This window comes from Engystomops pustulosus, chromosome 8 (genome assembly GCF_040894005.1).
Source record: "Engystomops pustulosus chromosome 8, aEngPut4.maternal, whole genome shotgun sequence".
NCBI classification, from domain to species: domain Eukaryota; kingdom Metazoa; phylum Chordata; class Amphibia; order Anura; family Leptodactylidae; genus Engystomops; species Engystomops pustulosus.
In genome coordinates this window covers 9,181,503-9,208,873 of record NC_092418.1, presented here as the reverse complement: position 1 = coordinate 9,208,873, position 27,371 = coordinate 9,181,503, and the positions used below count along the sequence as shown (strand labels likewise).

The 27,371-nt window shown below is 46.7% G+C and overlaps 3 protein-coding genes across 6 annotated transcripts; all 3 read left to right on the top strand.

The window, feature by feature from the left end:
- The first annotated feature begins 3,080 nt into the window (after nucleotides 1–3,080).
- On the top strand, nucleotides 3,081–5,903 carry LOC140074595 (E3 ubiquitin/ISG15 ligase TRIM25-like). The gene has a single exon (XM_072119603.1). It carries the CDS (start codon nucleotides 3,678–3,680, stop codon nucleotides 5,661–5,663), a length of 1,986 nt encoding a protein of 661 aa, XP_071975704.1. The 5' UTR covers nucleotides 3,081–3,677; the 3' UTR covers nucleotides 5,664–5,903.
- Nucleotides 5,904–7,699: 1,796 nt separating this feature from the next.
- Nucleotides 7,700–14,155, top strand: LOC140074597 (E3 ubiquitin/ISG15 ligase TRIM25-like). Of its 4 annotated transcripts, none has more exons than XM_072119605.1 (3): nucleotides 7,700–7,919; nucleotides 10,231–10,317; nucleotides 11,906–14,155. In XM_072119605.1, exons 2-3 carry the CDS (start codon nucleotides 10,259–10,261, stop codon nucleotides 13,890–13,892), a joined length of 2,046 nt encoding a protein of 681 aa, XP_071975706.1. In that variant the 5' UTR covers nucleotides 7,700–7,919; nucleotides 10,231–10,258; the 3' UTR covers nucleotides 13,893–14,155. The 4 variants fall into 4 exon arrangements, with proteins under 4 accessions (XP_071975706.1, XP_071975710.1, XP_071975708.1 ...); XM_072119609.1 differs by having other exon boundaries at nucleotides 7,701–7,919; nucleotides 10,231–10,354; XM_072119607.1 differs by having other exon boundaries at nucleotides 7,701–7,919; nucleotides 10,231–10,372.
- Nucleotides 14,156–17,613: 3,458 nt separating this feature from the next.
- On the top strand, nucleotides 17,614–19,670 carry LOC140075994 (E3 ubiquitin/ISG15 ligase TRIM25-like). The gene has a single exon (XM_072122488.1). It carries the CDS (start codon nucleotides 17,729–17,731, stop codon nucleotides 19,268–19,270), a length of 1,542 nt encoding a protein of 513 aa, XP_071978589.1. The 5' UTR covers nucleotides 17,614–17,728; the 3' UTR covers nucleotides 19,271–19,670.
- The last annotated feature ends 7,701 nt before the right edge of the window (nucleotides 19,671–27,371 follow it).

Sequence of the window (27,371 nt, the reverse complement as noted above, 5' to 3'; positions counted from 1 at the left end):
TGGAAAAGCGACTGCTAAGGGGGGAAGTGGGAGAGAATAAAAGTGAGGAGAATTGCAGGGGGTCTTACCTTCCAGAAAGTGCGTCCGCTCACCCCTCCCATTTATTTATCATTTTATGTGCTAAGAAATATTATGGGGGGGGAACTTGTCACTAACTCTAATTTTCCTGGCGTAGAAATAATAATTATGTCCAAACAATGAAAAACACTACACCTAGGTAGAAAGAACGCCAGCTCACCCAACCTTCCACGAGGTGTTGAAGAATGTACAACACCCAGGTGCACGGAACAAATCCAACCTCAGCTGTCAGGTAACACATAGGAAAAGTAGCGGACCGGCACTCACGGAAGAGTCCAACGAGGAAGCTTAGCATGAAAAAGTAAATCCTTTTGTCACCCCACGATCCATGTCACGGATCGTGGGTACAGCCGTGCTCCGCTATGTGCAGTTCTCCCGGCCCGTACTTACCTCTCCAGGCTGTGGTCCCGTCTAGGTCGCACGCCGACCCGTCCTGATTTAAAGGGTCCTCCTAATAATTGTTGGCTAATCCGGTGCACCCTTATAATCCGGCACCTCCCTTCACTCTCTACCAGATCTTCACGTTAGTATTCTTGAAGTGAAAGCTTTCCTGTGTTTCCTAGTGTTCCTCCGTGTTCCAGCGTTTCCAGGATTCCTCTCTGTGTCAGTACTCCAGTGTTCCTGGGTTTCCGTGTGGCGGTCCAGTATTCCAGTGGTGGTCCAGAGGGTCCACAGACTCTTTCTATAGAGACACTCCGACGGTTCGCCCAGCTGAACCGTGACAGTAAGATCCGGCCATGGACTCCGCCAAGGTCTTGAGCCCTGCCAAAGCCATGGACAGTTTCAAGGATCCATAACAGCTACTGGCAGACCTTCCCAGCAGTGTCACTCAGCAGTCTCAAAAGATTGCTGTCCAAAAGGAACTTCTAGACAGACTCTCTGCCAGATGATTGTATGCCTGCAGCAGGCTCCCATGGCTCCTCCTCCTGTTGCTCCAGTCACCCTGCCATGTTTTCAGTTGCAGTTGAGTATGGACCCGAATTTTTTATGCCTAACAAATTTGATGGCAACCCCAATTTGTGCAGGAGCTTTGTTTCCCACTGCTCGCTGCACATTGAACTAATGTCGCTCCAGTTCGCCACCGAATGCTCTAAGGTGGCATTCGTCTTATGTTTGCACTCTGGAGAGACCCTGGCCTTGGCTACTCCTCTGTGGGATCGTGGAGACCCGTTCACGGCTACCCTTATCACGTTCCTGGCAGAAATCCGGTCCGTGTTCGAGCAACCTCAAGTCCGGCTTCCATGCTTGCCCTGCTTGTCTCTCGGCAAGAGGTAGGGAAAAAAAGGAAAACAACAGAGGACGGCGCCTCGGGTGATATCGTCAGGTGATCGGCTAACCTTTGTAGTTTCTTGATGTCAGAGCTTATACACATAGAGTAGGTTCACATCCAAGGTTCGATGGTCCCCAGGTACAGACTGGTGATGTCTTCAAATGGTAAGTATAATGGTAGGGTAGGCAACTAAAATGAGCAGCTCTCACAACTCCAAAACCGGACTCCACAAAGGGCCGGTAATAACAATATAAACAGAAAATAGGAAAAGAGTGGAGTGCACGTGGAGCGCTTTCAGTGCCTATACCCAAAAAAGAATTTTCCAATTTTCCATCTTGGAAAATTCTTTTTTGGGTATAGGCACTGAAAGCACTCCACGTGCACTCCACTCTTTTCCTATTTTCTGTATATACTGCTTGTCTCTCGGTGTGCCAAGAGCCGACCCAGCCAGCGCCACAGCGTGTGGCCTCCCAAGGGTCGCCCCGGCCTGTGGCCCCCCAAGAGTTGGCAGGATAGCCTCAGGTTGATCCCTGCCAGGTCCAAGCACCTCATCGGGGTTTGTCCTATCTTCACTGTTCCTGCCCTCCTCAGGTGTCCTGTCACTAAGAAGAATTGGAGGAGGCAGAGAAAGAAGAAGAGGGGGCTGAAGAAGAAGAGGTGCCCTAAAGGTCGGGTACTGCGATGGGTGTACCCGCGATTCATGTCGCGGATCACGGGTACACCCGTGCTCCGCTATGTGGCGTTTCCCCCCCCCCCCGGCCGCATGCCTCCTCCGACTAGGCTGCGTGCGCCGACCCGTCCTGATTTAAAGTGCAGAGAGTGAAGGGAGTTAGTATTCCTGAAGTGAAAGCCCTCCTTTGTTTCCTAGTGTTCCAGGATTCCTCTGGTGTCGGTCCTTCAGTGTTCCTGGGTTTCTTGTGTTTCCGTGTGGCGTTCCTGTTTTCCTGTGGCGGTCCAGTATTCCTGTGGTGGTCCAGAGCGTTCACAGACTCTTTCTACAGAGACACTCTGACAGTTCGCCCAGCCGTACCGTGACACCTTTATTCAGATAAAATGCACATATCCAACACAATGAGACATGGGTTAACGCGTTTCGATCGACGCTTGGCGTCTTACTCAAGTGAGAAACGCTTTAACCAACGTCTCAACACGTTGGAAACGAGCATTTTATTTGAATAAAGGATTTACTTTTTCCTGCTAAGCTTACTCGTTGGACTCTTCCATAAGTGCCGGTCCGCTAGTTTTTCTTTTCCAATAATAATTATCTGACTACGCCACCTCCACCACATATGGGCATACAGGGGCGAGGCTGCCGCCACTTACTGCTCACTTTTTAAAAACTTTGGAACTTTCTTTCACAGGTTTTTACGGTGGGAACTGGCCTAGTTTTGTCCGGAGGTCACGCTGGTGGTCGTATTCAGCTGTACATGGGGGTTGTGGCTGCTATTATACGCCGGCTATGATAAATCCCCCCCCCCCCCCCATTTTTTTTTGGATACTATTTGTTTTTTGATATTTCAGGTGTCACAGCTGCCGTCGGAAGCCTTGCCCTCTTGGAAACAATGATCATCTTGGCGCCACTTGCTACGGCATTCGGGCGAGCTATAGGTCGGGATCCAGTTAAGGGCAAGGTTTTACCGGCTTTGTTGTTATAACTTCATATTGTGTCATAAAGCTGTGGCCACCCCACGGTTTTCATGACGCCGGTCCCACCCTTTGCCACTATGGTGGGTACATAAGGACAAGGCATCCCGTGGTCTTGTCATTTTAGCAAAATGCTGCAACATAACAAACAGTGAAGTCTGATGTTTTGTAATTTAGAGGAATTGAGTTTTTCAATGTCCAGCGACATTTGTGCAGGTCTCATCTTGTTTTGTCTCTTAAAGGTGTTATTTTTTATTTTTACAGAGAAACAGAAAAAGAACAAATAAAATGTTGACAAGGCAAAACTGTAAAAGGGATATTACGGACAATTCAAGTCCCAGGTCACAATGAAGTTAGACAGAGATGTAAGTGGGGGGTGGGGAGCCATTGAGTAGCTCGGGGAGGTGGAGAGAGACCTCCTATATCACTCAGAGTTTATCCTGTATATTGTGGTTTTGTGGCCTCTGTATTCATTCCATTCTTCTATTTGCTTGTGGGGAATAATTTGTACTATGAACTGGTGGAGTCACTACATCTTCTTTAGAAGTATCTGCTAATTGCTTCTTCCTCTTCCTGACCCAGCAGTAAACACAATCACTTGAACTGAAGGGGTTAATTCTCCTGCAGGAACTATCCGCCCTTATGTAAAAAATAGTACTTTCGATTCCCGCTTCTTCACACTACAATGGCGTCTGCTGATCTGAGAGAAGAGCTGGACTGCTCCATCTGCCTGAGCCTCTATACAGATCCCGTATCCCTGAGCTGTGGTCACAACTTCTGCCGCTCGTGTATTGTGAGTGTGCTGGATGCACAGGAGGCGGCTGGAGGATATTCCTGTCCTGACTGCAGAGCAGAATATCCCGAGCGGCCGGCCCTGGAGAAGAACCGGAAGCTGGGGAATATAGTGGAGCGTTTCTTATCTACTCAGTCTGATATGGAGGAGACCAAAGTCTTCTGTACTTACTGCACAAAGTCTCAGGTACCGGCTGTGAGGTCCTGTCTGCAGTGTGAGATCTCTCTCTGTGACGACCACCTGACAGCCCACAACAAGAAGGTGGATCATTCATTAACAGAACCCACCGGCTCCTTCAAAAACAAAAAATGTTTAATCCACCAGAAAGTTGTGGAGCTTTACTGCCCCCAGGACGCGGTTTGTCTCTGTGTGTTTTGCTGCCTGGTCGGTGAACATCGTGGACACCAGGTGGAACTTCTAGATGAGGCATCTGAGAAGAAGAAGACAAAATTAAGGGAATATTTGGAGAAACTGAACCCACAAAAGGCAGAAATTCAGAAAAAAGTCCAGAATCTGCTCAACAATAGGGGTAAGATCCAGGAGAAAGCCTCCGATAAGAGGAAGAACGTCAGTAAGATATTTATGGATATTAAGGAACAACTGGAAGTGGCAGAAAAGAAAGTGTTGAGCGAGATCTCCAGGCAGGAGGAGAAGATTGTGTCCCAGATATCTGATCAGATCCAGAAGCTGGAAATACAGGAGGACGAGCTGTGCAGGAAGATGCGTGACATAGAGGAGATGTGTCTTGTCACCGACCCAATAAGACTTCTACAAGAAAGTGACATTACGGGATGTGGTGATGGAGATAAAGAGGACACAGAAGAAGTTAATCGGAAGTTCAGCTCTGATGATGGGGAGAATGCTGCACATGCCTCGGGACAAGCTGATGTATCTCCCGCCAACCTAAAGGATGTTGGGACTGACTCTAAAAATGTCAGACCGAATTATCCATTCAGTTACCTTCTTGAGATAGATGATGATGTGGATGATCCAGATGATGACCTGTACTACCCAGATGATTCAGGTGATGAAGAGCCGCATGATGACCTGGAGGAGTTTGGTGACGATTCAGATGAGTCTGGTAATCATCAGGATGAGTTGGATGATGAACCAGATGATTCCGTTATTGATCAGGATAGTGATGATGTGGAGGAGTTGGACGAGTCTGGTAATGATGGGGAAGGCTATGATACAGAAGAGTCAGATGATGATCCGGATCAATCAGACGATGACCTGGAGGAGTTGGATGATGATCTGTGTGTGATTGCTAGTGATTTGGATGACATTCTGATCTCACTGACTTTATACCAATCAGTAAGGGATATTGTCACCAACGTGACCTCAGAGCTTGGGTTCGGTGTCCCAGACATATTGCTGGATGAGCGCACTGCTCATAGATATGTGGAAGTATCAGAAGATCTAAAAATAGCGACCGATTCAGACGAAAGCAATAGACCAGAATCTGCGGGACTGTTTCAGACTTATCGGCAGGTGTTAAGCAGATGTGACCTCTCCTCCGGAAGACATTACTGGGAGGTAGAGTGGGATGAGATGGGAGATTGTGATATTGGAGTTTCCTATTCCAGTATAAAGAGAGATGGAGATGAGTCTGGTTCAGGAGATAATGAGAAATCTTGGTGTCTGAACCTGGACCATGTAGAATACACCGTGCTACATAACTCTGCCAAAACAAATCTCCCTTTAAAGCCAAAGTGTCCAGCATTGGGAGTCTTCTTAGACTATGAGGCCGGACTTCTGTCCTTCTATGAGCTGTGTGACCCCATCAGGCACTTGTACACCTTCACCGCCTCCTTCACTGAACCCCTACATGCCATCTTCTATGTTTATGATGGAGCCTCAGTCACTATAACTAGCTGAGGACGTTGGGGTCCAGGTACCATTCTAATTACATTGACCATCTTCTTCCCTCAAAATGTGAATACATAGAGATTTATGTATCTTATGATAACACAACTTACAACACTTTTCATTGGTGAATTCATGGTGATTTATACTCTGGGTTTATACTCTGCTTATGTAAAATGTTGATGTGTTATAAGTACTCTTGGCTTCGTCACACATGTATTCTTTAAAATCTTTATTAAAAAAATAGTAATTTCTGGTCAAATGTCAAAAAAGTGTTTTTTTGTCTGTTTTAAATGAAAAACTTTTATAGACACAAGGACTCAATATTGCACCTGGGTTTATGACCCATTACATGGACAACTTCAAACCCTAAAAGAGACTGACTCCAGACCCCTGCCATCCTAGGCCATTCCACCAAACTCCAGTATTATTGCCACAGCCTTTATGAACCTCTTGGCACTCTGCATCCAATCTTAAAATACGGGGTGTCAGCTATCACTAACAGCTGACAACCCAGTGTAAAACCCGTGCTCGGAATGAGATCCGATCGCAGGTGTTTAATCCGTTTAAACTGCCTGTTGGGGGTTTCTCCCCCCACAATCGGACGCCCTGCGCCGTCTACGGAGGTCGCTGATCACAGTAATGGTAGCCCTGAAGTCCGATCAGGACCACAGGGCTGTCGACAGGCAGTGCCTGTAAGAACTTGTCTGTGACGGGATCTTTAAGGCACAGTGTTAGCCTATGCCGGTGCATAGGCTGTTACAGCTAATACCCCGCAATACATCAGTATGGTGGAAGTAGGTTGCTAAGTAGGAAGCTGCGCATGCGGAGCCGGATGGCATAGGGAAAGGAGGGGAGAGCAAGCCGCCATGGACTATGCCCACTTCGACTCGCAAGATTCTCTGCCTGGATACCAAGCAGAGAATCAACGTTCATTTTATCTGAGCAGAAATTTTTTTAGGTGAAGAAAGGGTGCCTTTATGTTATAAGGGCTCTATGGGAACCTGCCCACGACTTAATTTTTGCAAACAGCAGTGACAGGTTCCCTTTATATCCAGTAAATCTACAATCACAATCCTGCAGTTTGGGGATGTATAGTGCGCGTAGTCAGGGAACACTAGACATCTTCCAGACAGAGCCACATTACACAGTGAAGCACATTTACTTACCCGGTCCAGTCGCGATCCAGCAGCGCTGATTTGGGTCTGTGTGTATTCACTAAGGTCCGTGCGCCCAATATCCAGCAGGTGTCGCTGCGGCGCCGAGGTCCGCCACAGTTTACCATCTTCGTCCCGGTGTATGTGAGCGCTGTTCTTGCGACACAAATTCTTTTTTAAATTCTGCGGTTTTCCCGAATCCGTCAGGTTGTCCGACGGCCACGCCCCCTGATTACTGTCGAGTGAAAGCCGATGCGCCACAATCCGATCTTGTGTGCGAAAATCCTGGGGCAATTCGGAAATCGTCGGGAAGCATTTTGGACCTTTAGTAAATGAGCCCCAGATGGCCAGCATGTGAAGGTAGCACCATCAATGGTGGATTTACAACAAATACAATCACGTAAATGAACAGTATTCACACGGCTGCATACTACTAGATACGTTTTTTGATCACCCCCAATATTTTTGTGACCCCCCCCCCCCCCCCAATTACTAAATGGTGAAATGACATTACACAGTAGTAGATTATAAATTGCTTTGAACATTGGGGCTTCTGTTGATGAGCTAAAGGCAGGTGGAACCCAGCTGTCAGTCATATACAAGCCACCATTAGGCAGCAGCAGTGACACCCTGGAGTAACTCTCATCCTCCATGACCACATTTGTGTGGGGATTTTTGGCAGACAAGCAGAAGCATACATGACACTACTCCATACATTAGTTCCACACTGTGTGGTACACATTATAGTGTCTTACAATGTCTCCTACCAGATATAGACGAGCCGTGTCCTACAATGTCAGCTGCAGGTTACACAAGTCTCACATCACCTCACAGAAGATGATTTACCTCACGGATCGTCTTCCCGCCACAGCAGGAGCCGCTGAGGTGGAGAGGGGGCGGAGCCAGTCGCGGCCATTTCATAGAGAGACGCCGCGGGGCTTCTGTTCTGGCGTCTCTAAATGCCGGCTTCTGATTTGCTGCATGAACTGTCCATCAAGCCTGTGACCCGCCCACTAGCTTCATCCGTGAGGTGACAGAAATGTTCTGGAGAGGAGACGGCTGTTCTTCCCACGCTGTGCGCATCACGTGACCAGAAGCCTCTTATACTGAGGTAAAGATAATCTGAAACGCTCCTCTTTAACTAAATGTCCACCCCAGATGCTCCCTTTAACTAAATGTCCACCCCAGATGCCCCCTTTAACTAAATGTCCACCCCAGATGCCCCCTTTTAACCCCTTAAGGACGGAGGGTTTTTCGGCTAATTTCTCGCTCTCCAACTTCAAAAATCCATAACTTTTTCATTTTTACGTGTACAGACCTGTGTGAGGGCTTATTTTGTGCGTAACAAATTTTACTTTCCCGTAATGTTATTTATTTTAACATGCCGTGAACTGCGAAGCTGAAAAAAAAATTCCAAATGTGGAAAAATTGAAAAAAAACCGTTCTTGTGGGCTCAGTTTTTACGACTTTCACTCTTCGCTCCAAATAACACGCCTACTTTATTCTTTGGTTCGGTGCGATCGCGGTGATACCAAATTTATATAGGTTTTATTGTGTTTTAATACATTTTCAAAAATTAAACGAATGTGTACAAAAAAGAAAAAAAATGTTTTGCCATCTTCTGACGCTAATAACTTTTTCATACTTTGGCGCACGGAAATGTGTGAGGGGTCATTTTTTGCGAAATGAGGCAACGTTTTCATTGCTATCATTTTGAGGTCTGTGCGACATTTTGATCATTTTTTATTTCATTTTTTATGTTATGTAAAAAGGTGTAAAAGTCGCATTTCGGACATTTGGGCGCCATTTCCCGCCTCGGAGGTCACCGCTGGCCGTAACCGTTTTTATATTTTGATAGATCGGGCATTTTGGGACACGGCGATACCTAATATGTCTGTGATTTTTACTGTTTGTTATGTTTTATATCCGTTCTAGGGAAAGGGGGGTGATTTGAACTTTTAATATTTTATTAATTTTTTTTATTTTTTAAACTTTTTTTTTTCTTTTTTTTTTCACTATTTTTTAGACCATCTAGGGTACATTAACCCTAGATGGTCAGATCGCTCCTACCATATACTGCAATACTACAGTATTGCAATATATGGCATTTTTGCAGGTCATACATTACAATGAGCCACTGGCTCATTGTAACGAACCTGCATAAACCATGTAGCCTCGTGTCAAAAGAAGACCCTAGGCTACCATGGTAACCGATCGCCGCCCCCCGATGACGTTCGGGGGCGTGGCGATCGAAAAAAAGATGGCGGCGCCCGCGCGCCGCCGTCTTTTAAACGCCGCCCGCGACTTTGCGGGCGGCGTTTAGAGGGTTAATAGCCGCGATCGGTGCAAGCACCGACCGCGGTTATTAGCGGTGGGGGTTTTGTGCAAAATGCAAAAACCCCCACCTCTGTATGAAGAGGACTCAGCCCGTGAGCCCCCTTCATACATCCCTTATACCTCTGCGCCGTAGAGCTACGGCGCAGAGCGTTAAGGGGTTAAAGAAATATCCATCCCAGATTCCCACTTTTAAAGTATTGTCCACAGCAGGGCCCTCGTGAAAGAAAAAAAAAATTGTACTCACCTTCCGGCTTCTCCTTCCCCACCCATGGCCCCCGTCTTCTTCTTCTGACCCAGGCAATATGGTGGCCGCGTGACTTCACAGCGTAAGGGCCTGCCCGACGCATAAACTATGATGTCACGTGGCCGCAACATCGCGCATCAAAGTGATGCACCCGGGCCGGAAGAGCAGAAGACGGAGCCGCGCGTGCCGGGGAGAAGAAGACGGAAGGTGAGTATAGTTTTTTTTTTTTTTTATAAAACTGTTAGGAGGTCTTCATATAGGTCCCTGGTATGGGTGGGCGTGGGGTCCTTGCAAGCCAAAGGCCCTGGGCGCCCACCCATACGACTATATGAAGATCAGCCATTGATTACACCCAGGCATATTTATTAAGTTGCAGATTGCTTGTATGCTTAAGGCCGGTTTTAGACAAAGTGGGGTCCTGGGCAAAAATAAAATTGGGACCCCAAAATAAAACTATTTTAACAGTCACATTCAGTAAGAGGCTTCTTTATCCCTGCACAATAATAACACTTTGTAGTTACACACAGTAGTAGGTAAGTATCTGTAATATGGGACTGTAGGAGAATCTTACAGGAGAGAGACAGATGATAGGGAGATGGATGATAGAAGGTAAGTATGAAAGATGAAATAGATTTATAGATACGGAACTATATTTATTATATATAGTTAGATATGGGAGTTTAACAGGTGAAATACATATACTATGTTTCAAATTGTATATTTAATATGTTTCATATGAAAAATAAAAATTTTCACCAAAACCATAAGTAATGTGACAGAAAGTCTCCATGATCTGTGATACGGTGACCGCGCCGTCTGATGGATTTATCTTTTATGGAAGAAATCCAGAGCCAAGAGCTGAGGTCCAGATGATCCCTGAGCTTGTGGATAAAGACTACATTTCCCATGATTCCTCAGGCTGCGTCAGGTGATTACAATTCAGTGTTCAGGACATCATTAGACTGGTGAGAAAATAACTGCAGGTAAGCACTAAACTGTGTAACCCCCAGCAGTTAATAATATCATACAGTCTGCTGAGCTGTGTATCTAATCCTATTCTGTGTGATACTGTCTGCTGAGCTGTGTATCTAATCCTGTCCTGTGTGATGCTGTCTGCTGAGCTGTGTATCTAATCCCATCCTGTGTGATACTGTCTGCTGGGCTGTGTATCTAATCCTATTCTGTGTGATACTGTCTGCTGAGCTGTGTATCTAATCCTATCCTGTGTGATACTGGCTGCTGAGCTGTGTATCTAATCCTTTCCTGTGTGATACTGTCTGCTGAGCTGTGTATCTAATCCTGTCCTGTGTGATACAGTCTGCTGAGCTGTGTATCTAATCCCATCCTGTGTGATACTGTCTGCTGAGCTGTGTATCTAATCCTATCCTGTGTGATACTGTGTGCTGAGCTGTGTATCTAATCCCATCCTGTGTGATACTCACTACTGAGCTGTGTATCTAATCCTGTCCTGTGTGATACTGTCGGCTGAGCTGTGTATCTAATCCTGTCCTGTGTGATACTGTCTGCTGAGCTGTGTATCTAATCCTGTCCTGTGTGATACTGTCTGCTGAGCTGTGTATCTAATCCTGTCCTGTGTGATACTGTCTGCTGAGCTGTGTATCTAATCCTGTCCTGTGTGATACTGTCTGCTGAGCTGTGTATCTAATCCTATCCTGTGTGATACTGTCTGCTGAGCTGTGTATCTAATCCTGTCCTGTGTGATACTGTCTTCTGAGCTGTGTATCTAATCCTGTCCTGTGTGATACTGTCTGCTGAGCTGTGTATCTAATCCTATCATGTGTGATACTGCCTGCTGAGCTGTGTATCTAATCCTATCCTGTGTGATACTGACTGCTGAGTATTGTAACTAATCCCATCCTGTGTGATACTGTCTGCTGAGCTATGTATCTAGTTCTATCCTGTGTGATACTGCCTGCTGAGCTGTGTATCTAATCCTATCCTGTGTGATACTGTCTGCTGAGCTGTGTATCTAATCCTATCCTGTGTGATACTGTCTGCTGAGCCGTGTATCTTATCCCATCCTGTGTGATACTGTCTGCTGAGCTGTGTATCTAATCCTCTCCTGTGGCTGTGTGATACTGCCTGCAGAACTGTGTATCTAGGGTCCGCACTAGGACCCACACCTGGGAAGCTGTGAGCACTTTACCCTATAGATACCCATGTCTATACATGTATCAGAGGTCTTATAATCCAGTTCCACCATTTATCCCACCAGTAAATGTTCCGCTAGGAAGTACAATTTGTTACACAGAGAAATAACAGTTGGAAAGTAGAATGAATAGTTAGTCCCCGGGCTCTGGTCTCTTTTCCTCTCCATCACCATAGCCGTGGTCTCGCCTGCCTCTATAGGTGTCCTCTGTGTGGTACTGCTGCTCTGATCCTCAACCGGACATGTTCAATTTACGGAGAATCCATGAATATTTATCCAACCAAAGCAAATGATATGCTGTTATGTACTTTGTAGTTACCGTAGTCCTTCTTCTCTCCTTCTCCAGAATGGAAAATGATGACCTCGTGGAGAAGATGGACGGCTCCATCTGCCTAAGCCTCTATACTGATCCCGTATCCCTGAGATGTGGTCACAACTTCTGCCGCTCGTGTATTGTGAATGCGCTGGATGCACAGGAGGCGGTTGGAGGATATTCCTGTCCTGACTGCAGAGCAGAATATCCCCAGCGGCCGGCCCTGGAGAAGAACAGGAAGCTGGGGAATATAGTGGAGCGTTTCTTGTCTACTCAGCCTGATATGGAGGAGACCAGAGTCTTCTGTACTTACTGCACCAAGTCTCAGGTACCGGCTGTGAGGTCCTGTCTGCAGTGTGAGAACTCTCTCTGTGACGACCACCTGACAGCCCACAACAAGACCATGGATCATATGTTAACAGAACCTGTTGGCTCTTTTTGCAACAACAAATGTCCCCTCCACAAGAAGGTTCTGGAATATTACTGTCCTCGGGACGCATCTTGTCTCTGTGTGTCCTGCTGTCTGGTGGGTGAACATTGGGGACACAAGGTAGAACTTCTAGATGAGGCGTCTGAGAAGAAGAAGAAGAAACTGAGGAAATATCTGGAGAAACTGAACCCACAAAAAGAAGAAATTCCGACAAGAGTCCAGAATCTTCTTGACCATAAGGCTAAGATCCAGGAGAAAGCCTCCGATAAGAGGAAGAACGTCAGTAAGATATTTATGGACATGAAGGAACAACTGGAAATAGCAGAAAGGAAAACGCTGAATGAGATCTCCAGGCAGGAGGAAGAGATTGTGTCCCAGATATCTGATCAGATCAAGAAGCTGGAAACACAGGAGGACGAGCTGTGCAGGAAGATGCGTGACATAGAGGAGATGTGTCGCATCACCGACCCAATAAGACTCCTACAAGAAAGTGACATTACGGGATGTGGTGATGACGATGAAGAGGACATAGGGGAAGCTTTCGGAAGGATCAGCTCCGATGATGGGGAGAATGCTGCACCTGCCTCAGAACAAGCTCATGTGTCTCCCGCCAACCTGCAGGATATCGGGACTGACTCTAAAAATGTCAGACCGAATTATCCATTCAGTTACCTTCTTGAGATAGATGATGATGTGGATGATCCAGACGATGACCTGTACTACCCAGATTATTCAGGTGATGAAGAGCCGCATGATGACCTGGAGGAGTTGGGTGACGATCCAGATGAGTCTGGTAATCATCAGGATGAGTTGGATGATGAACCAGATGATCCGGTTAATGATCAGGATGGTGATGATGTGGAGGAGTTGGACGAGTTGGGTAATGATGGGGAAGGTTATGATACAGAAGAGTCAGATGATGATCCGGATCAATCAGACGATGACCTGGAGGAGTTGGATGATGATCTGTGTGTGATTGCTAGTGATTTGGATGACATTCTGATCTCACTGACTTTATACCAATCAGTAAGGGATATTGTCACCAATGTGACCTCAGAGCTTGAGTTCAGTGTCCCAGACATATTGCTGGATGAGCGCACTGCTCATAGATATGTGGAAGTATCAGAAGATCTAAAAATAGCGACCGATTCAGGAGAACGCAATAGACCAGAATCTGCGGGACTGTTTCAGACTTATCGGCAGGTGTTAAGCAGATGTGACCTCTCCTCCGGAAGACATTACTGGGAGGTAGAGTGGGATGAGATGGGAGATTGTGATATTGGAGTTTCCTATTCCAGTATAAAGAGAGATGGAGATGAGTCTGGTTCAGGAGATAATGAGAAATCTTGGTGTCTGAACCTGGACCATGTAGAATACACCGTGCTACATAACTCTGCCAAAACAAATCTCCCTTTAAAGCCAAAGTGTCCAGCATTGGGAGTCTTCTTAGACTATGAGGCCGGACTTCTGTCCTTCTATGAGCTGTGTGACCCCATCAGGCACTTGTACACCTTCACCGCCTCCTTCACTGAACCCCTACATGCCATCTTCTATGTTTATGATGGAGCCTCTGTGGCTATAACTAGCTGAGGACGTTGGGGTCCAGGTACCATTCTAATTACATGGACCCTCTTCTTCCCTCAAAATGTGAATACATAGAGATTTATGTATCTTATGATAACACAACTTACAACACTTTTCATTGGTGAATTCATGGTGATTTATACTCTGGGTTTATACTCTGCTTATGTAAAATGTTGATGTGTTCTAGGTATTCTTGGCTTAGTCACACCTGTATTCTTTACAATCTTTATTAAAAAAAATAGTAATGACTGGTCAAATGTTACAGAAAATGTTTAAAGTGTTTTTTTTGTCTCTTTTAAATTAACAATTTTTACAGACACAAGGACTCGATATTCCACCTGGGTTTATGACCCATTACATGGACACACTTCAAACCCCAAAAGAAACCAACTCCAGACCCCTGCCATCCTAGGACATTTTACTAAACTCCAGTTTAGGCCTATATGAACCTCTTGGCACTCCACGTCCAATCTTAAAACACGGGGTGTCAGCTATGACTAACAGCTGACACCCCAATGTAAAAACCGTGGTCGGAATGAGATCCGATCGCAGGTGTTTAACGCGTTTAAACTGCCTGCTGGGAGTTTCTCCCCCACAATTGCCTCCCTGCGTCATCTTCGGGGGCGCTGATCTCTGTAATGGAGGCCCTGGGGTCCGATCAGGACCCCAGGTCTCTCCGCAGGCAGTACCTGTAAGATCCTGTCTGTGACGGGATCTTCAAGGCACGGTGTTAGCTTATGCCTGCAATACATCAGTATGGTGGAAGTAGGTTGCTAAGTAGGAAGCCGCGCAGTGAGCAGGCCGGCAGAGTACACGACCGCTCTGATGCTCACTGCGCATGGCAGCCGGATGACATAGGGAAAGGAGGGAAGAGCAAGCCGCCATGGACTATGCCCACTTTGACTCACTAGATTCTCTGCCTGGATAAAAATTTAAAGATACAGAACTATATTTATTATACATAGTTAGATATGAGAGAAAATTGATTGATAGACTGATTAGATAGAGATATAGATAGAATATAGACAAATTAAGTAGATGGATAATAAGCATCTTCACCTGGACATTCACCAAGCTGTAGAAAGGGAGCAATACAGCCTCTGCCCACCAAAGTCCACATGCAGGGGGCCCCTTTAGGACAGGGGTCCTTGGCAAGTGCCCAGTTTGCCACCCCCGAACGCCGGCCTTGCAAATGCGCTTAACAGAGGTTCCCCTCTCCATTGGAAATGCACATAGAGACATCACAGTCTATACCTCAGAGAAAGCGACTGCATAAGGGAAGGAGGGACCGCAGGACTTGGACATGTGTTTTATCTGCCCTCATGACTCGTCTTTTTTTTGTAAGGAGCCAAACATTATTTTATACTCAATTGAAATGAAGTTTGTTTTTTTTTTTCGTGAAAAGCAAGCTTGCTTTGTGCAGTCTAACGCTATCAAATGTAAAAAGAAATAAAACAATTATGAGCGAAAGATAATTTCTTGTATTAAAAAGTGGAAAACTACAGGTAATATTGCAAAAAAATCCCCCATGAAGCTGCGTAAACAAAATTTGGAATTTTAGGAAATTATTTGAATTCCCAAAAACAAAGCTGCTGCGTTCACTTTCCTGCAGTGGTGGATGAAATCTGCAGGGGACACGATGGTTTCTGAAGACCTGAGACCTTGGCAGATACATGAAGGACCTGGCATGGGGCGAGCGAGGGCCCTGCTGCTGCTGCTCCACCTCTGTCACACATGTGAGTGTTATTCTCTCTAAATACTGTGTATACCGTCTCTAACACTCTGCCGGCCGCCGCCCTATTGTCTATATTATTACCCCAATACAGATCAGAACCTAATGTATGTGTACAGATGTAGAAGAACGGGCACAACTCACTGGATCTTCTAGTTGTACAACCTAACTGGACAATAGGTGAGCTATAGGGGGCACTTATTTCCAACACTTTGCTACATCAGTAGTCATATATATGTGACAATAAGATTGCTAGCGGAAACCTTTGATTACTGCTATACTGACCATTGAAGCCTGTAGCTAAAGTTGATTACATTACAAGCATCCAGAGAGCATCACCAGCATTGGTCACAATGGACAGAGAGATCCATTTGTACCTAGGGGTCATGTGTATGTCAGGTGTCCTAATGTTGGGGACTGGCTGTATAGGGTATTATTTCCATATGTCTGATAACCCATATTATATGTAAATAAGCACATAATGGGGGTCATTTACAACGGGCCGATTCGCGTTTTCCCGACGTGTTACCCGAATATTTCCGATTTGCGCCGATTTTCACTGAATTGCCCCGGGGGACGTGGGGGAGCGAAAACCCGATGGATTCGGAAAAACCGCCACATTTAAAAAAAAAATGTGTCGTGGGGCTCGCGCTTACCTTCACTAGGAATAGGATGGTGAACTTCAGTGCATTCCAGGGAACTTCAGCACAGCAGCGCCACCTGGTGGACGTCGGAGGAACTACCTTAGTGAATCACCGGAAGACCCGAACCCTCCGCAGAGAACGCGCCGATGGATCGCGAATGGACCGGGTAAGTAAATCTACCCCAATGTATGGTATAGAATTCCCTCTTTTAAATGGAATCTCACTCATTTACCTATAAAAAGAAATCACCTCCAAAGTCATGTGACAGTGAGGTTGACTAGAGATGAGTCAAGCTGCGAGGCCCATATATTGGGCTTTAAAGTATTTAGGACCTTGGTTCTGGTGTGAAAGAAGAGAATCTCATCTTTCACATAGAATTGGGCTTGGTGGTGCTACAGAACAGGCAGAAAAAAATGGCAGGAACTGGGTCTTTATCTGCAGCTCAGATTCCTAACTATTCCTGTCCATTTCTCCATTTTTGTAGATCACAGAACCTTTATTCTATATTAGAAACCTAGATACAGGCGTCTAAAGTGATGTTTGCCCTCTAGGCTCTGAGTCTGACTCATCTCTGGTGAGATGTCTGTTTTCTGCTCATCTGTCACATGACTTTGGAGGAGTTTTTTATTATTTTTATTATATAAAAAAAGGTTGAGATTTCACAAGAATGGGGCAGATTTATCTACAAGTCAGAATATTCTTAGTTGCCCATGACAACCAATTACAGCTCAGCTTTCATTTTACCAGTGCTCATGAATATTTTAAAGGGGAGCTGTGATTGGTTGCCACGGGCAACTAGGAATATTCTGACTTTTGGACCGCTTGATAAATCTGCCCCATATCACTCCCCACCTGAGGGGGCTGCTTGTTTAGTGGGGGTAAAAGTAGGTGACAGGTAACTTTTTAAAAAATTGTTTCATAAGTTACATTCACAGAGGATTTAGCTGGTTCTGTGATTTGCATCCACAGTAATTTGAATGGTTCAGCAATTGATACTTTAGATAGTAAATACTTATCTAGTAAAAAGTGACTCCGGACTGTCTTCATTTCCTGTATTACCTCTATTGACTGAAGTAATACCGCGTACGTCCATGTGGGGCGCTGTCTGTAAAACTACAAGGAAAGCAAATTGCTCTTACAGTGTGAAGTGCTCCTCCTAGTGGTAGAAAAGTTCATATAGTTATACTTTATGCTGAGCGGACAACTATAGTTTAAGGAGACGGCAAAAGACGGTTCTGGATCCATAGCCAAAGGATCTGGTTCTCTTATTAGGATTGAGGTTAACACAGTCATGTGACAAGAGTAGAATATAAAGCCCCCCTGAGCGCTGACCATCCTGCCAAATCATTCATCAGGCATGTTGGCAGATGGGAGTACAGAAGTTTCTGTGCTGACTAATACATCCGGTGTCCCAGCCCATCGCACACTCCCTCTTCCCTCTGTATTATTCCTTCATATTTTCCGGAATGGCGTCTGCCAGCCTGAGACAAGAGCTGAACTGCTCCATCTGCCTGGAGGTCTACACGGATCCGGTGATGCTGACCTGCGGCCACAACTACTGCCGTCTCTGTATTGATCACGTGCTGGACAGTCAGGAAACTTCTGGAGTTTATTCCTGTCCGGAATGTAGGACTGAATTTAGGAGACGGCCCCCCCTACAAAGAAATGCCAAGCTGAGCAACATCGTAGAGTGCTTCCTATCTGTAAGGCGGGCGCCGGATGTGACCAATGTCTCCTGCACCTACTGTATTGACTCTTCTGCGCCTGCAGTGAAAACCTGTTTGCAGTGTGAGACCTCACTATGTGAAGGACATCTGACCGCTCACAACAGGTCAGTGGATCACGTCTTAATCGAGCTGGTCACTAGTCAGAAGTGTCCCCTGCACTCTGAGAACTTCAAGTATTACTGCCCGGTGGAGTGTGTCTGCATCTGTGTATCCTGTTATGATTCTGGGGCTCACAGAGGACATCAAGTGGAGCTCCTGACCAAAGCCTATGAGAAGAAGCATCAGCATTTAAGAAATGATCTTCAGAAACTCATGTCTGTGAGAGAGGAGGAAGCGAGACAAGTCCAAAGTCTTCAGGATCACTGGTTAAAAGTCAATAGCAGAGCTGCCATGGTCTCGGAGAAAGTGGTGTCCTTGTTTGTAGATCTCCGGGTGAAGTTAGGGATCCTTGAGAGAGAGCTTCTCAATGAGATCACCAGGCAAGAAGAGCAGGTGTCACTACAAGTCTCCAGTCTGATCCAGCAATTAGAAGGCCAGAAGGAGATGTTGTCTAGGCAGATGAGGCGTCTTGAAGAGCTGTGTAGTATCACCGAGCCGATTACTGTCTTACAAGAAAGTGGAGGGGACATTTCCGATTTGATCAATGTCGATAGAAGCCTTAAGGGTCTCCATGATCTGGATGAAGGTCTGATCTCAGTGACTCTACATAAGGGGTTAACTGATATAATATGTGGTGTGAAGCGAGAGTTCTACGTACAAGAGGCCACCGATATATTTCTGGACACGAACACTGCGGCCGACTTTGTGTTTGTATCCGGAGACCTAAAAACTTCCACGTGGTCACAAGCGAAGCAGAAACGGCAAGATTTACCACAGAGATTCAAAACCTTCTGCCAAGTCCTTAGCACCAGGAGTTTCTCCTCCGGACATCATTACTGGGAAGTAGAGATGAGCCGCTCTGAGATGTGTGATGTGGGGATGACCTATCCCAGTATAGAACGAGAAGGGGAACACTCCGGGATTGGAGATAATGAGAAGTCCTGGAGTCTACGACTGTATGAAGGCAAATTCTCTGCTCTACACAATATGGAGGAGAAGTCCATACTCCCAGAATCCTCCTGTCAAAGAGTAGGGGTCTTCCTGGACTACGAGGCCGGGCGTCTGTCCTTCTATGAGCTGTGTGACCCGGTTAGACACTTACACACCTTCACCGCCTCCTTCACTGAGCCCCTACATGTCGCCTTCTTTCTATATGAAGCCTGGGCAAAAGTTAGGAGCTAGAACAATGGTCCTCAGTGAAGACTCCTGTCAGTCTTTATTGTCAAGCTCTTATATACTTTGCTTTTCCATTCCTCAACATGTCTGCTTGCTGTTGGTGAATGGAAACTTTCCAAAATTCTAGTCCTGCCTACAGTTGCTGGATTGTGGCAATGTCCAGGTCAGTGGAGAAATTTTACCTCTGTCCTGCCTGATACACAGAGGACACCACATATAATTCATGTGAAAGAGGACAGGCAGAGCGATAGATAAGTGTTTCCATTCACTGACAACAACAATTGTATGGAAATGGAACACAGTAGATGCTGCTGCATTTTGGAGATGTTTCTGTGGCACTTCAATAATTATTATTAATCACTCATGTACCCTAAAATATTAGTCAGATTATAAACGTGACATACGACTGATAGCACAAAATAATAGCTTATAAAGTCTAATAAATCATCAAATATGTTAAAAAAATAAGTTTGATTTATTTGTAAACTAACAAACAACATTATTTATCCTGTATTATACTCCAGAGCTGCACTCACTATCTGCTGCTGGTGCAGTCACTGTGTACATACATGACATTACTTATCCTGTACTGATCCTGAGTTACATCCTGTATTATACCCCAGAGCTGCACTCACTATTCTGCTGCTGGTGCAGTCACTGTGTACATACATGACATTACTTATCCTGTACTGATCCTGAGTTACATCCTGTATTATATCCCAGAGCTGCACTCACTATTCTGCTGCTGGTGCAGTCACTGTGTACATACATGACATTACTTATCCTGTACTGATCCTGAGTTACATCCTGTATTATACCCCAGAGCTGCACTCAATATTCTGCTGCAGGTGCAGTCACTGTGTACATACATGACATTACTTATCCTGTACTGATCCTGAGTTACATCCTGTATTATACTCCAGAGCTGCACTCACTATTCTGCTGCTGGTGCAGTCACTGTGTACATACATGACATTACTTATCCTGTACTGATCCTGAGTTACATCCAGTATTATACTCCAGAGCTGCACTCACTATTCTGCTGCTGGTGCAGTCACTGTGTACATACATGACATTACTTATCCTGTACTGATCCTGAGTTACATCCAGTATTATACCCCAGAGCTGCACTCACTATTCTGCTGCTGGTGCAGTCACTGTGTACATACATGACATTACTTATCCTGTACTGACCCTGAGTTACAGCCTGTATTATACCCCAGAGCTGCACTCACTATTCTGCTGCTGGTGCAATCACTGTGTACATACATGCCATTACTTATCCTGTACTGATCCTGAGTTACATCCTGTATTATACTCCAGAGCTGCACTCACTATTCTGCTGCTGGTGCAGTCACTGTACATACATGCCATTACTTATCCTGTACTGATCCTGAGTTACATCCTGTATTATACCCCAGAGCTGCACTCACTATTCTGCTGCTGGTGCAGTCACTGTGTACATACATGCCATTACTTATCCTGTACTGATCCTGAGTTACATCCTGTATTATACTCCAGAGCTGCACTCACTATTCTGCTGCTAGTGCAGTTACTGTACATACATGACATTACTTATCCTGTACTGACCCTGAGTTACATCCTGTATTATACACCAGAGCTGCACTCACTATTCTGCTGCTGGTGCAGTCACTGTGTACATACATGACATTACTTATCCTGTATTGATCCTGAGTTACAGCCTGTATTATACCCCAGAGCTGCACTCACTATCTGCTGCTGGTGCAGTCACTGTGTACATACATGACATTACTTATCCTGTACTGATCCTGAGTTACATCCTGTATTATACTCCAGAGCTGCACTCACTATGCTGCTGCTGGTGCAGTCACTGTGTACATACATGACATTACTTATCCTGTACTGATCCTGAGTTACATCCTGTATTATACCCCAGAGCTGCACTCACTATTCTGCTGCTGGTGCAGTCACTGTGTACATACATGACATTACTTATCCTGTACTGATCCTGAGTTACATCCTGTATTATACCCCAGAGCTGCACTCACTATTCTGCTGCAGGTGCAGTCACTGTGTACATACATGACATTACTTATCCTGTACTGATCCTGAGTTACATCCTGTATTATACTCCAGAGCTGCACTCACTATTCTGCTGCTGGTGCAGTCACTGTGTACATACATGCCATTACTTATCCTGTACTGATCCTGAGTTACATCCTGTATTATACTCCAGAGCTGCACTCACTATTCTGCTGCTGGTGCAGTCACTGTACATACATGCCATTACTTATCCTGTACTGATCCTGAGTTACATCCTGTATTATACACCAGAGCTGCACTCACTATTCTGCTGCTGGTGCAGTCACTGTGTACATACATGACATTACTTATCCTGTATTGATCCTGAGTTACAGCCTGTATTATACCCCAGAGCTGCACTCACTATTCTGCTGCTGGTGCAGTCACTGTGTACATACATGCCATTACTTATCCTGTACTGATCCTGAGTTACATCCTGTATTATACTCCAGAGCTGCACTCACTATTCTGCTGCTGGTGCAGTCACTGTACATACATGCCATTACTTATCCTGTACTGATCCTGAGTTACATCCTGTATTATACACCAGAGCTGCACTCACTATTCTGCTGCTGGTGCAGTCACTGTGTACATACATGACATTACTTATCCTGTATTGATCCTGAGTTACAGCCTGTATTATACCCCAGAGCTGCACTCACTATTCTGCTGCTGGTGCAGTCACTGTGTACATACATGCCATTACTTATCCTGTACTGATCCTGAGTTACATCCTGTAAATCTTTTATTTTATATGGAAGTGAAAAACATAACAATAATAAACATAAATAAAGCCATAACTTCTGGCAAAAAAATTTTACAAAAGAACAAATATAAACCAAAATAAACTTACAAAACCTCCTGGCCCAGCCACACACACCACACACTCAGCATAAGAACAAACAAAACCATCACCCAGTCCCACCACCTAATTTTTTTTTTTTTTTTGAAATACACAGCAAAATACACATAAACGAACAAGAAATAAACACAGAAATAACAATGAATATAACAGAAATAACATTAAATAACATTAAATATAACTAACTAAATCCCACGCCCATCACCCTCCCCCCCAGACACTGGTCTAACGTCCAAAGTTCAAGTCCAGACCAGTGCCCAGGATCGTACAGTCCAAGTCCCGTCCACCCCCCTCCCAACCTAACACCCTAACACCAACACCCCAAAACCAACCAACCTATATGCACACACAAGAACTATAACTACATAAATACACAATGTACACAAAATACAAACACATTAAACAAATCAACGTAACAAATTCAAACCACATAAAGCCCAGGTTCGGCGCCTGCAAGCCCAACATCACTATAACCTCAGGACACAAAACAAAAATCTACTGTGCAGCATCAGCCCAACACCAGGAGAGGAGATGACAGACTAAGGGACACTAAAGGAGAACCCCCTCCAAAGGAGAGAGGCCCTCCCCGTGCCCAGCCTCTCATACTCCAGAGAGCGCACCTTCACCAGGTCACCCAGAATGTTCCTAACCACCTCATCCACTGGGAGGATTTTACGCTGCGTCGACACTAAACACCGTGAGTTCCACGTGTGGTACCTGACCACTAGACTAACTAGGAATAACGTGCAGCGGTCCCGGCCACCCAGGCCTCTGAATGCTCCATAGGCCCACTCCGCATAGGAGAGACCGGCCAACCCGGGCCAATGGATGGAAGCGCCCACCCGGTTGTACACCTCTGTGTTAAAGGGGCACTGAAGCAGGAAGTGGTCCATGCTCTCCAGCAGGCCACCACACTCCTCCCGGGGACAACCCCTTTCCTCAGAGCTCCTACACTTCAGATTGTCCCTCACACACAGCTTTCCATGGAAGCAGCGCCAAGCCAAGTCCCAAAACTTCAAGGGGATCCTGATGGAATTCAAAAGACCTAAACCCACCCCCAGATCCCGACTTGGGCAATCCCTGAGGGCCAGAGGCTTCTGGAAACGGGCAAACAGAACCCTCTTGTCAAGGAGTTTCCTCGACATGGTCCTGATCTCCCACATTCCCAGACCCCACCGGCGAATCACCTTCAGAACCGGGGTAGCATAAGCCGGAAGATGCCCATGCGGTGTACGAAGATCCTTCACTCGCCCTCCTGTCTCCCATTCCTGGAAGAAAGGCCGAAACCATCCCCTGCAGGAGTATACCCACGGAGGAGCCCTCTCTTTCCAGAGGTTTGCAACATTGATCTTAAGAAAGGTATTCACTAGGAATACCACAGGGTTGACCATACACAACCCTCCTTGTCTCCTCGTGCAGTAAGTAACCTCCCTCTTGATAAGGTTCAGCCTATTCCCCCATAACAGCTGGAAGAACAGACTGTAGACCCGAGTCCAGAGGGGTTCTGGCAACATGCACACACTGCCCAGATATATCAGCAATGGGAGCAGGTAAGTTTTAATCAAGTTCACCCTTTCCCTGAGGGTCAAAGACCAACCCTTCCACTAGTCCACCCTCTGAGCGGCGATCTTAAGCCTACCGTCCCAGTTTTGCATGGGGTAATCCCCCTGGCCAAATTCGATGCCGAGAACTTTGGCAGAGTCTTGGGGCCCTGGAAGAGTGTCCGGGAGATCAAAGCCTGGATCCCCCTCTCCCAGCCAGAGACTCTCACACTTATCCCGGTTGATCTTGGACCCAGAAGCCTCTGAGTAGCGGTCAACCTCTGACATCACCCACTGCGCCTCCCCTCTCGAGGACACAAAAACAGTGACATCATCGGCATACGCTATCCCCCTTGGAGTGGCTTCCGGTGCCGCCTGGTCCATCCCGACTCCCACCAACGGCCCACGATCAACCCTCCTAAGGAATGGGTCAATCGCAAACACGTATAAAAGTGGGCTCAGAGGACAACCCTGGCGAACACCAGACCCGACCTCAAAAGAGCGGCCAATCCAACCGTTCATAAGCGGGAAACTCTCTGCCCCTGCATACAAAACCTTTAGCCAATTGACAAACTCCCCCGGCAGGCCATACCTCAGAAGGACAGACCAGAGGTACTCGTGGTTAACCCGATCAAACGCTTTTGCCTGATCCAAGGACAGCAAGTACCCCTTCCAGTTACCAGCCCTGCCCTGCTCCACTGCCTCCCGGACACAAAGCACAGCACTAAATGTACTGCGGCCTGGAACAGAGCAGTGCTGGGTCCCCGAAAGGAGCCGGGGTGCAAACTGCACCAGCCGATTAAACAGCACCTTTGCCAAAACCTTTCTGTCCGTATTGAGAAGCGCTATGGGACGCCAGTTCTCAATACGAGATAGGTCCTTACCCTTTGACAGGATGATCAGGGCAGACCTCCTCATTGACTTCGGCAGAGCGCCCGAGGAAAGACACTCATTGAATACCTCAGTCAAGAGGGGAACCAAGGCGTCCTTAAAGGTCTTATAAAACTCAGATGTTAAGCCATCCGGACCTGGCGATTTCTTGAGGGCGAGCCCTTCAATCGCCAGGCTGACTTCCTCTTCACTGATCATCTCTGTCAAAACATCAAGAGAGGGGTCTACTCCTGGCTCAGGGACAGTTTCAGCCAGGAAAGCCGACATCACATCCCGATCTAGATCCTTCCTGCCCAAGAGGTGTGAGTAGAAAGATCTGACGACCTCCAGAATCCCTGATCTGGACCTTTTCAGGGATCCCGTACTGTCAACCAGTCCCGTGACAACTTTACCATTCACTGACATCTTGCAGTTTCTGTAAGGGTCGGGCGAGCGGTATTTCCCGTAATCCCTCTCAAAAACCAAAGATGCGTGTCTATCGTACTGACACCTCTTCAGCAAGGATTTCACTCTGGAGATGTCCTCACGACTACCTCCAGTCGAGACGAGATGCTCGAGTTTCCTCCTCAGGCCCTGATACAGGCGGTACCTGTCCAGGCTCCTGAGGCTCGAGAGCTGGCGGAAGAATCTCGCCACCCTTTTCTTGAGCATCTCCCACCACTCTGACTTACTGCTACAAAGGCCCAGCAAAGGTACCTGGCTCTGAAGAAAGTCCTCAAAGGATTGTCTGATCTCCGCTTCCTCCAGGAGAGATGAATTGAGCTTCCAGTAGCCTCTTCCCATCCGGGGGGTCTCTGTAACATTCAGAGAAAACAAAATTAAACAGTGGTCGGAGAACTCCACCTCAACAACGGACACTGCTGAAGAAATGGCTTCCTCCTTTAAATAAAACCTGTCTATTCTAGACCTGCAGCTACCCCTATAATAGGTGAACCCCGCGTGGCCTGGAGTGTGCCGGATGTGGACATCCACCAGGCGAGCCTCACTAGCTATGCTATTAAGAGCGACGCTATCATAAGTCAGCTTGTCTCTGGAACCTCCCCTATCCTAGGACCTCGTGACAGCATTGAAGTCCCCTCCAAAGACCACCTGCCGACTTGTAAAAAGGTAGGGCTTGATCCTCATAAAGAGACACTTCCTGTCCCACTTGGACTGGGGACCATAGATGTTAATTAGGCAAAGTTCTTGTCCCTTCATGAGGACATCCAGGATCAGGCACCTCCCCATTTCTAACTCAATAACTCGTCTGCATTCTACCGGTGCGGTAAAATGGACCGCCACTCCGCTATACGGCTCGGCCGCAAGAGACCAATAGGAAGGCCCGTGTCTCCATTCCCTCTTAGCTTTAAACACGGCCGCCAAATCTGGCAGCCTGGTCTCCTGCAAAAATAAAATGTCGGCTTCAACGCGGCCGAGAAAATCAAAGGCCGCAAATCTAGCCGCATCAGACTTAATGCTGGCGACATTAATGGACGCCAGCGTCAACGGAGTGGGTGCCGCCATCATGAGTGATTGAGTTAGACGGCTTTTTTCTTACTATTTCCCTTCCCCCGACTCTCCTCTGAAGATGAACCCTTTTCCCTTCTCCCTTCAGAATTGGGGCAACTTCTTTTTAATGAAATTGAGGTGTCCATGTTATTACTGGCCCCCAAGGACCCACCCGGACAACCCTCTCCGTCGTCCTTGTCTCCTGACTCTGAGTCAGTCTCCCACTCTGAGGACCCAGCATCCCCAGAGGATAGAGACTCGGCGCCCCCTGCAGGCTGCTCCGCCGCCACCTCCAGAACCCCACCCTCAGCCTCTCTTCCCGAAGAGGCGATCTCATCGAGGGTGAAGAACCGGTTGGAAAGCTCAACCAGAGGGGAGGAAGTTTTCCCTTCCTTAGGTACCTTAGATAGGCCGCGTTTTTTCTTTTTCTGCTTGCGCTTATTTTCTAGCCAAATCCTGTTATCCTCATCCATACTCTCATAATGGGAGGACGTGGAGGACATGGCACCTTTCTCGCGCTCCATCCTCCTGACCTCCTCATCCAACTCATCATCCCTCAGGGCCTCAGTAGCATGACCAGCCTCTGAGGAAGGACCAAGGGTCACTCCAGCAACCTGAGGCTTCCCCAGTTCTCTCCCTTTTTGTCTGGCTTCAAGCCGCCTCAACTGAGAAGGTGACTTATTCTTGCTTTTCTTCACAGGCCCCTCAGCTCCTCCACCTCTGCTGGTACCTTCCCCAGCAGAAGCAACCTCATGGCTCTCCTCCACTGGGGTCACAACCGCATTGGCAAAGGAGCGAGGACAACGGCTGAAAGGGTGACCGAGCTCACCACACAGGTTACACCTACTGTCCTTACAGGATGCAGCGAGATGACCTAGCCCACCACACAAAGCGCACTTCTGCACTTGGCAGCTGGCGCTAAAGTGTGTGGGGTCACCGCACCTGTGACAGACCTTCGGCTGCCCCTGGTAGAAAATCAGGATTCTGTCTCGCCCAAGAAAGGCTGAAGAAGGAATGTGGGCGACTGTGCCGCCTGAACACTTCAACTTCATCATGAAGGTCCAGGGCCCAGACCAAATGCCAAATTCATCACGGTTTTTCTGCGGTACCTGTACAACCTCACCATAACGACTGAGCCAAGTCATGATGTCCATGCAAGAAAGCGACTCGTTACGGGTCAAAACGGTCACCTTCTTGACTGTGTTTTGGCGAGACACTGCTTGCACAGCAAAGTCTCGCCAGCCAGGCTTGTTCTTTGCCA

Excerpts from the sequence above, each read along its gene's own strand:
- LOC140074595 (XM_072119603.1), top strand. The coding sequence starts at position 3,678 with ATGGCGTCTGCTGATCTGAGAGAAGAGCTGGACTGCTCCATCTGCCTG.
- LOC140074597 (XM_072119605.1), top strand. The coding sequence starts at position 10,259 with ATGATCCCTGAGCTTGTGGATAAAGACTACATTTCCCATGATTCCTCA. Across the intron at positions 10,318-11,905 it reads GATTCCTCAGGCTGCGTCAG|AATGGAAAATGATGACCTCG; the intron begins GTGATTACAATT and ends CTCCTTCTCCAG.
- LOC140075994 (XM_072122488.1), top strand. The coding sequence starts at position 17,729 with ATGGCGTCTGCCAGCCTGAGACAAGAGCTGAACTGCTCCATCTGCCTG.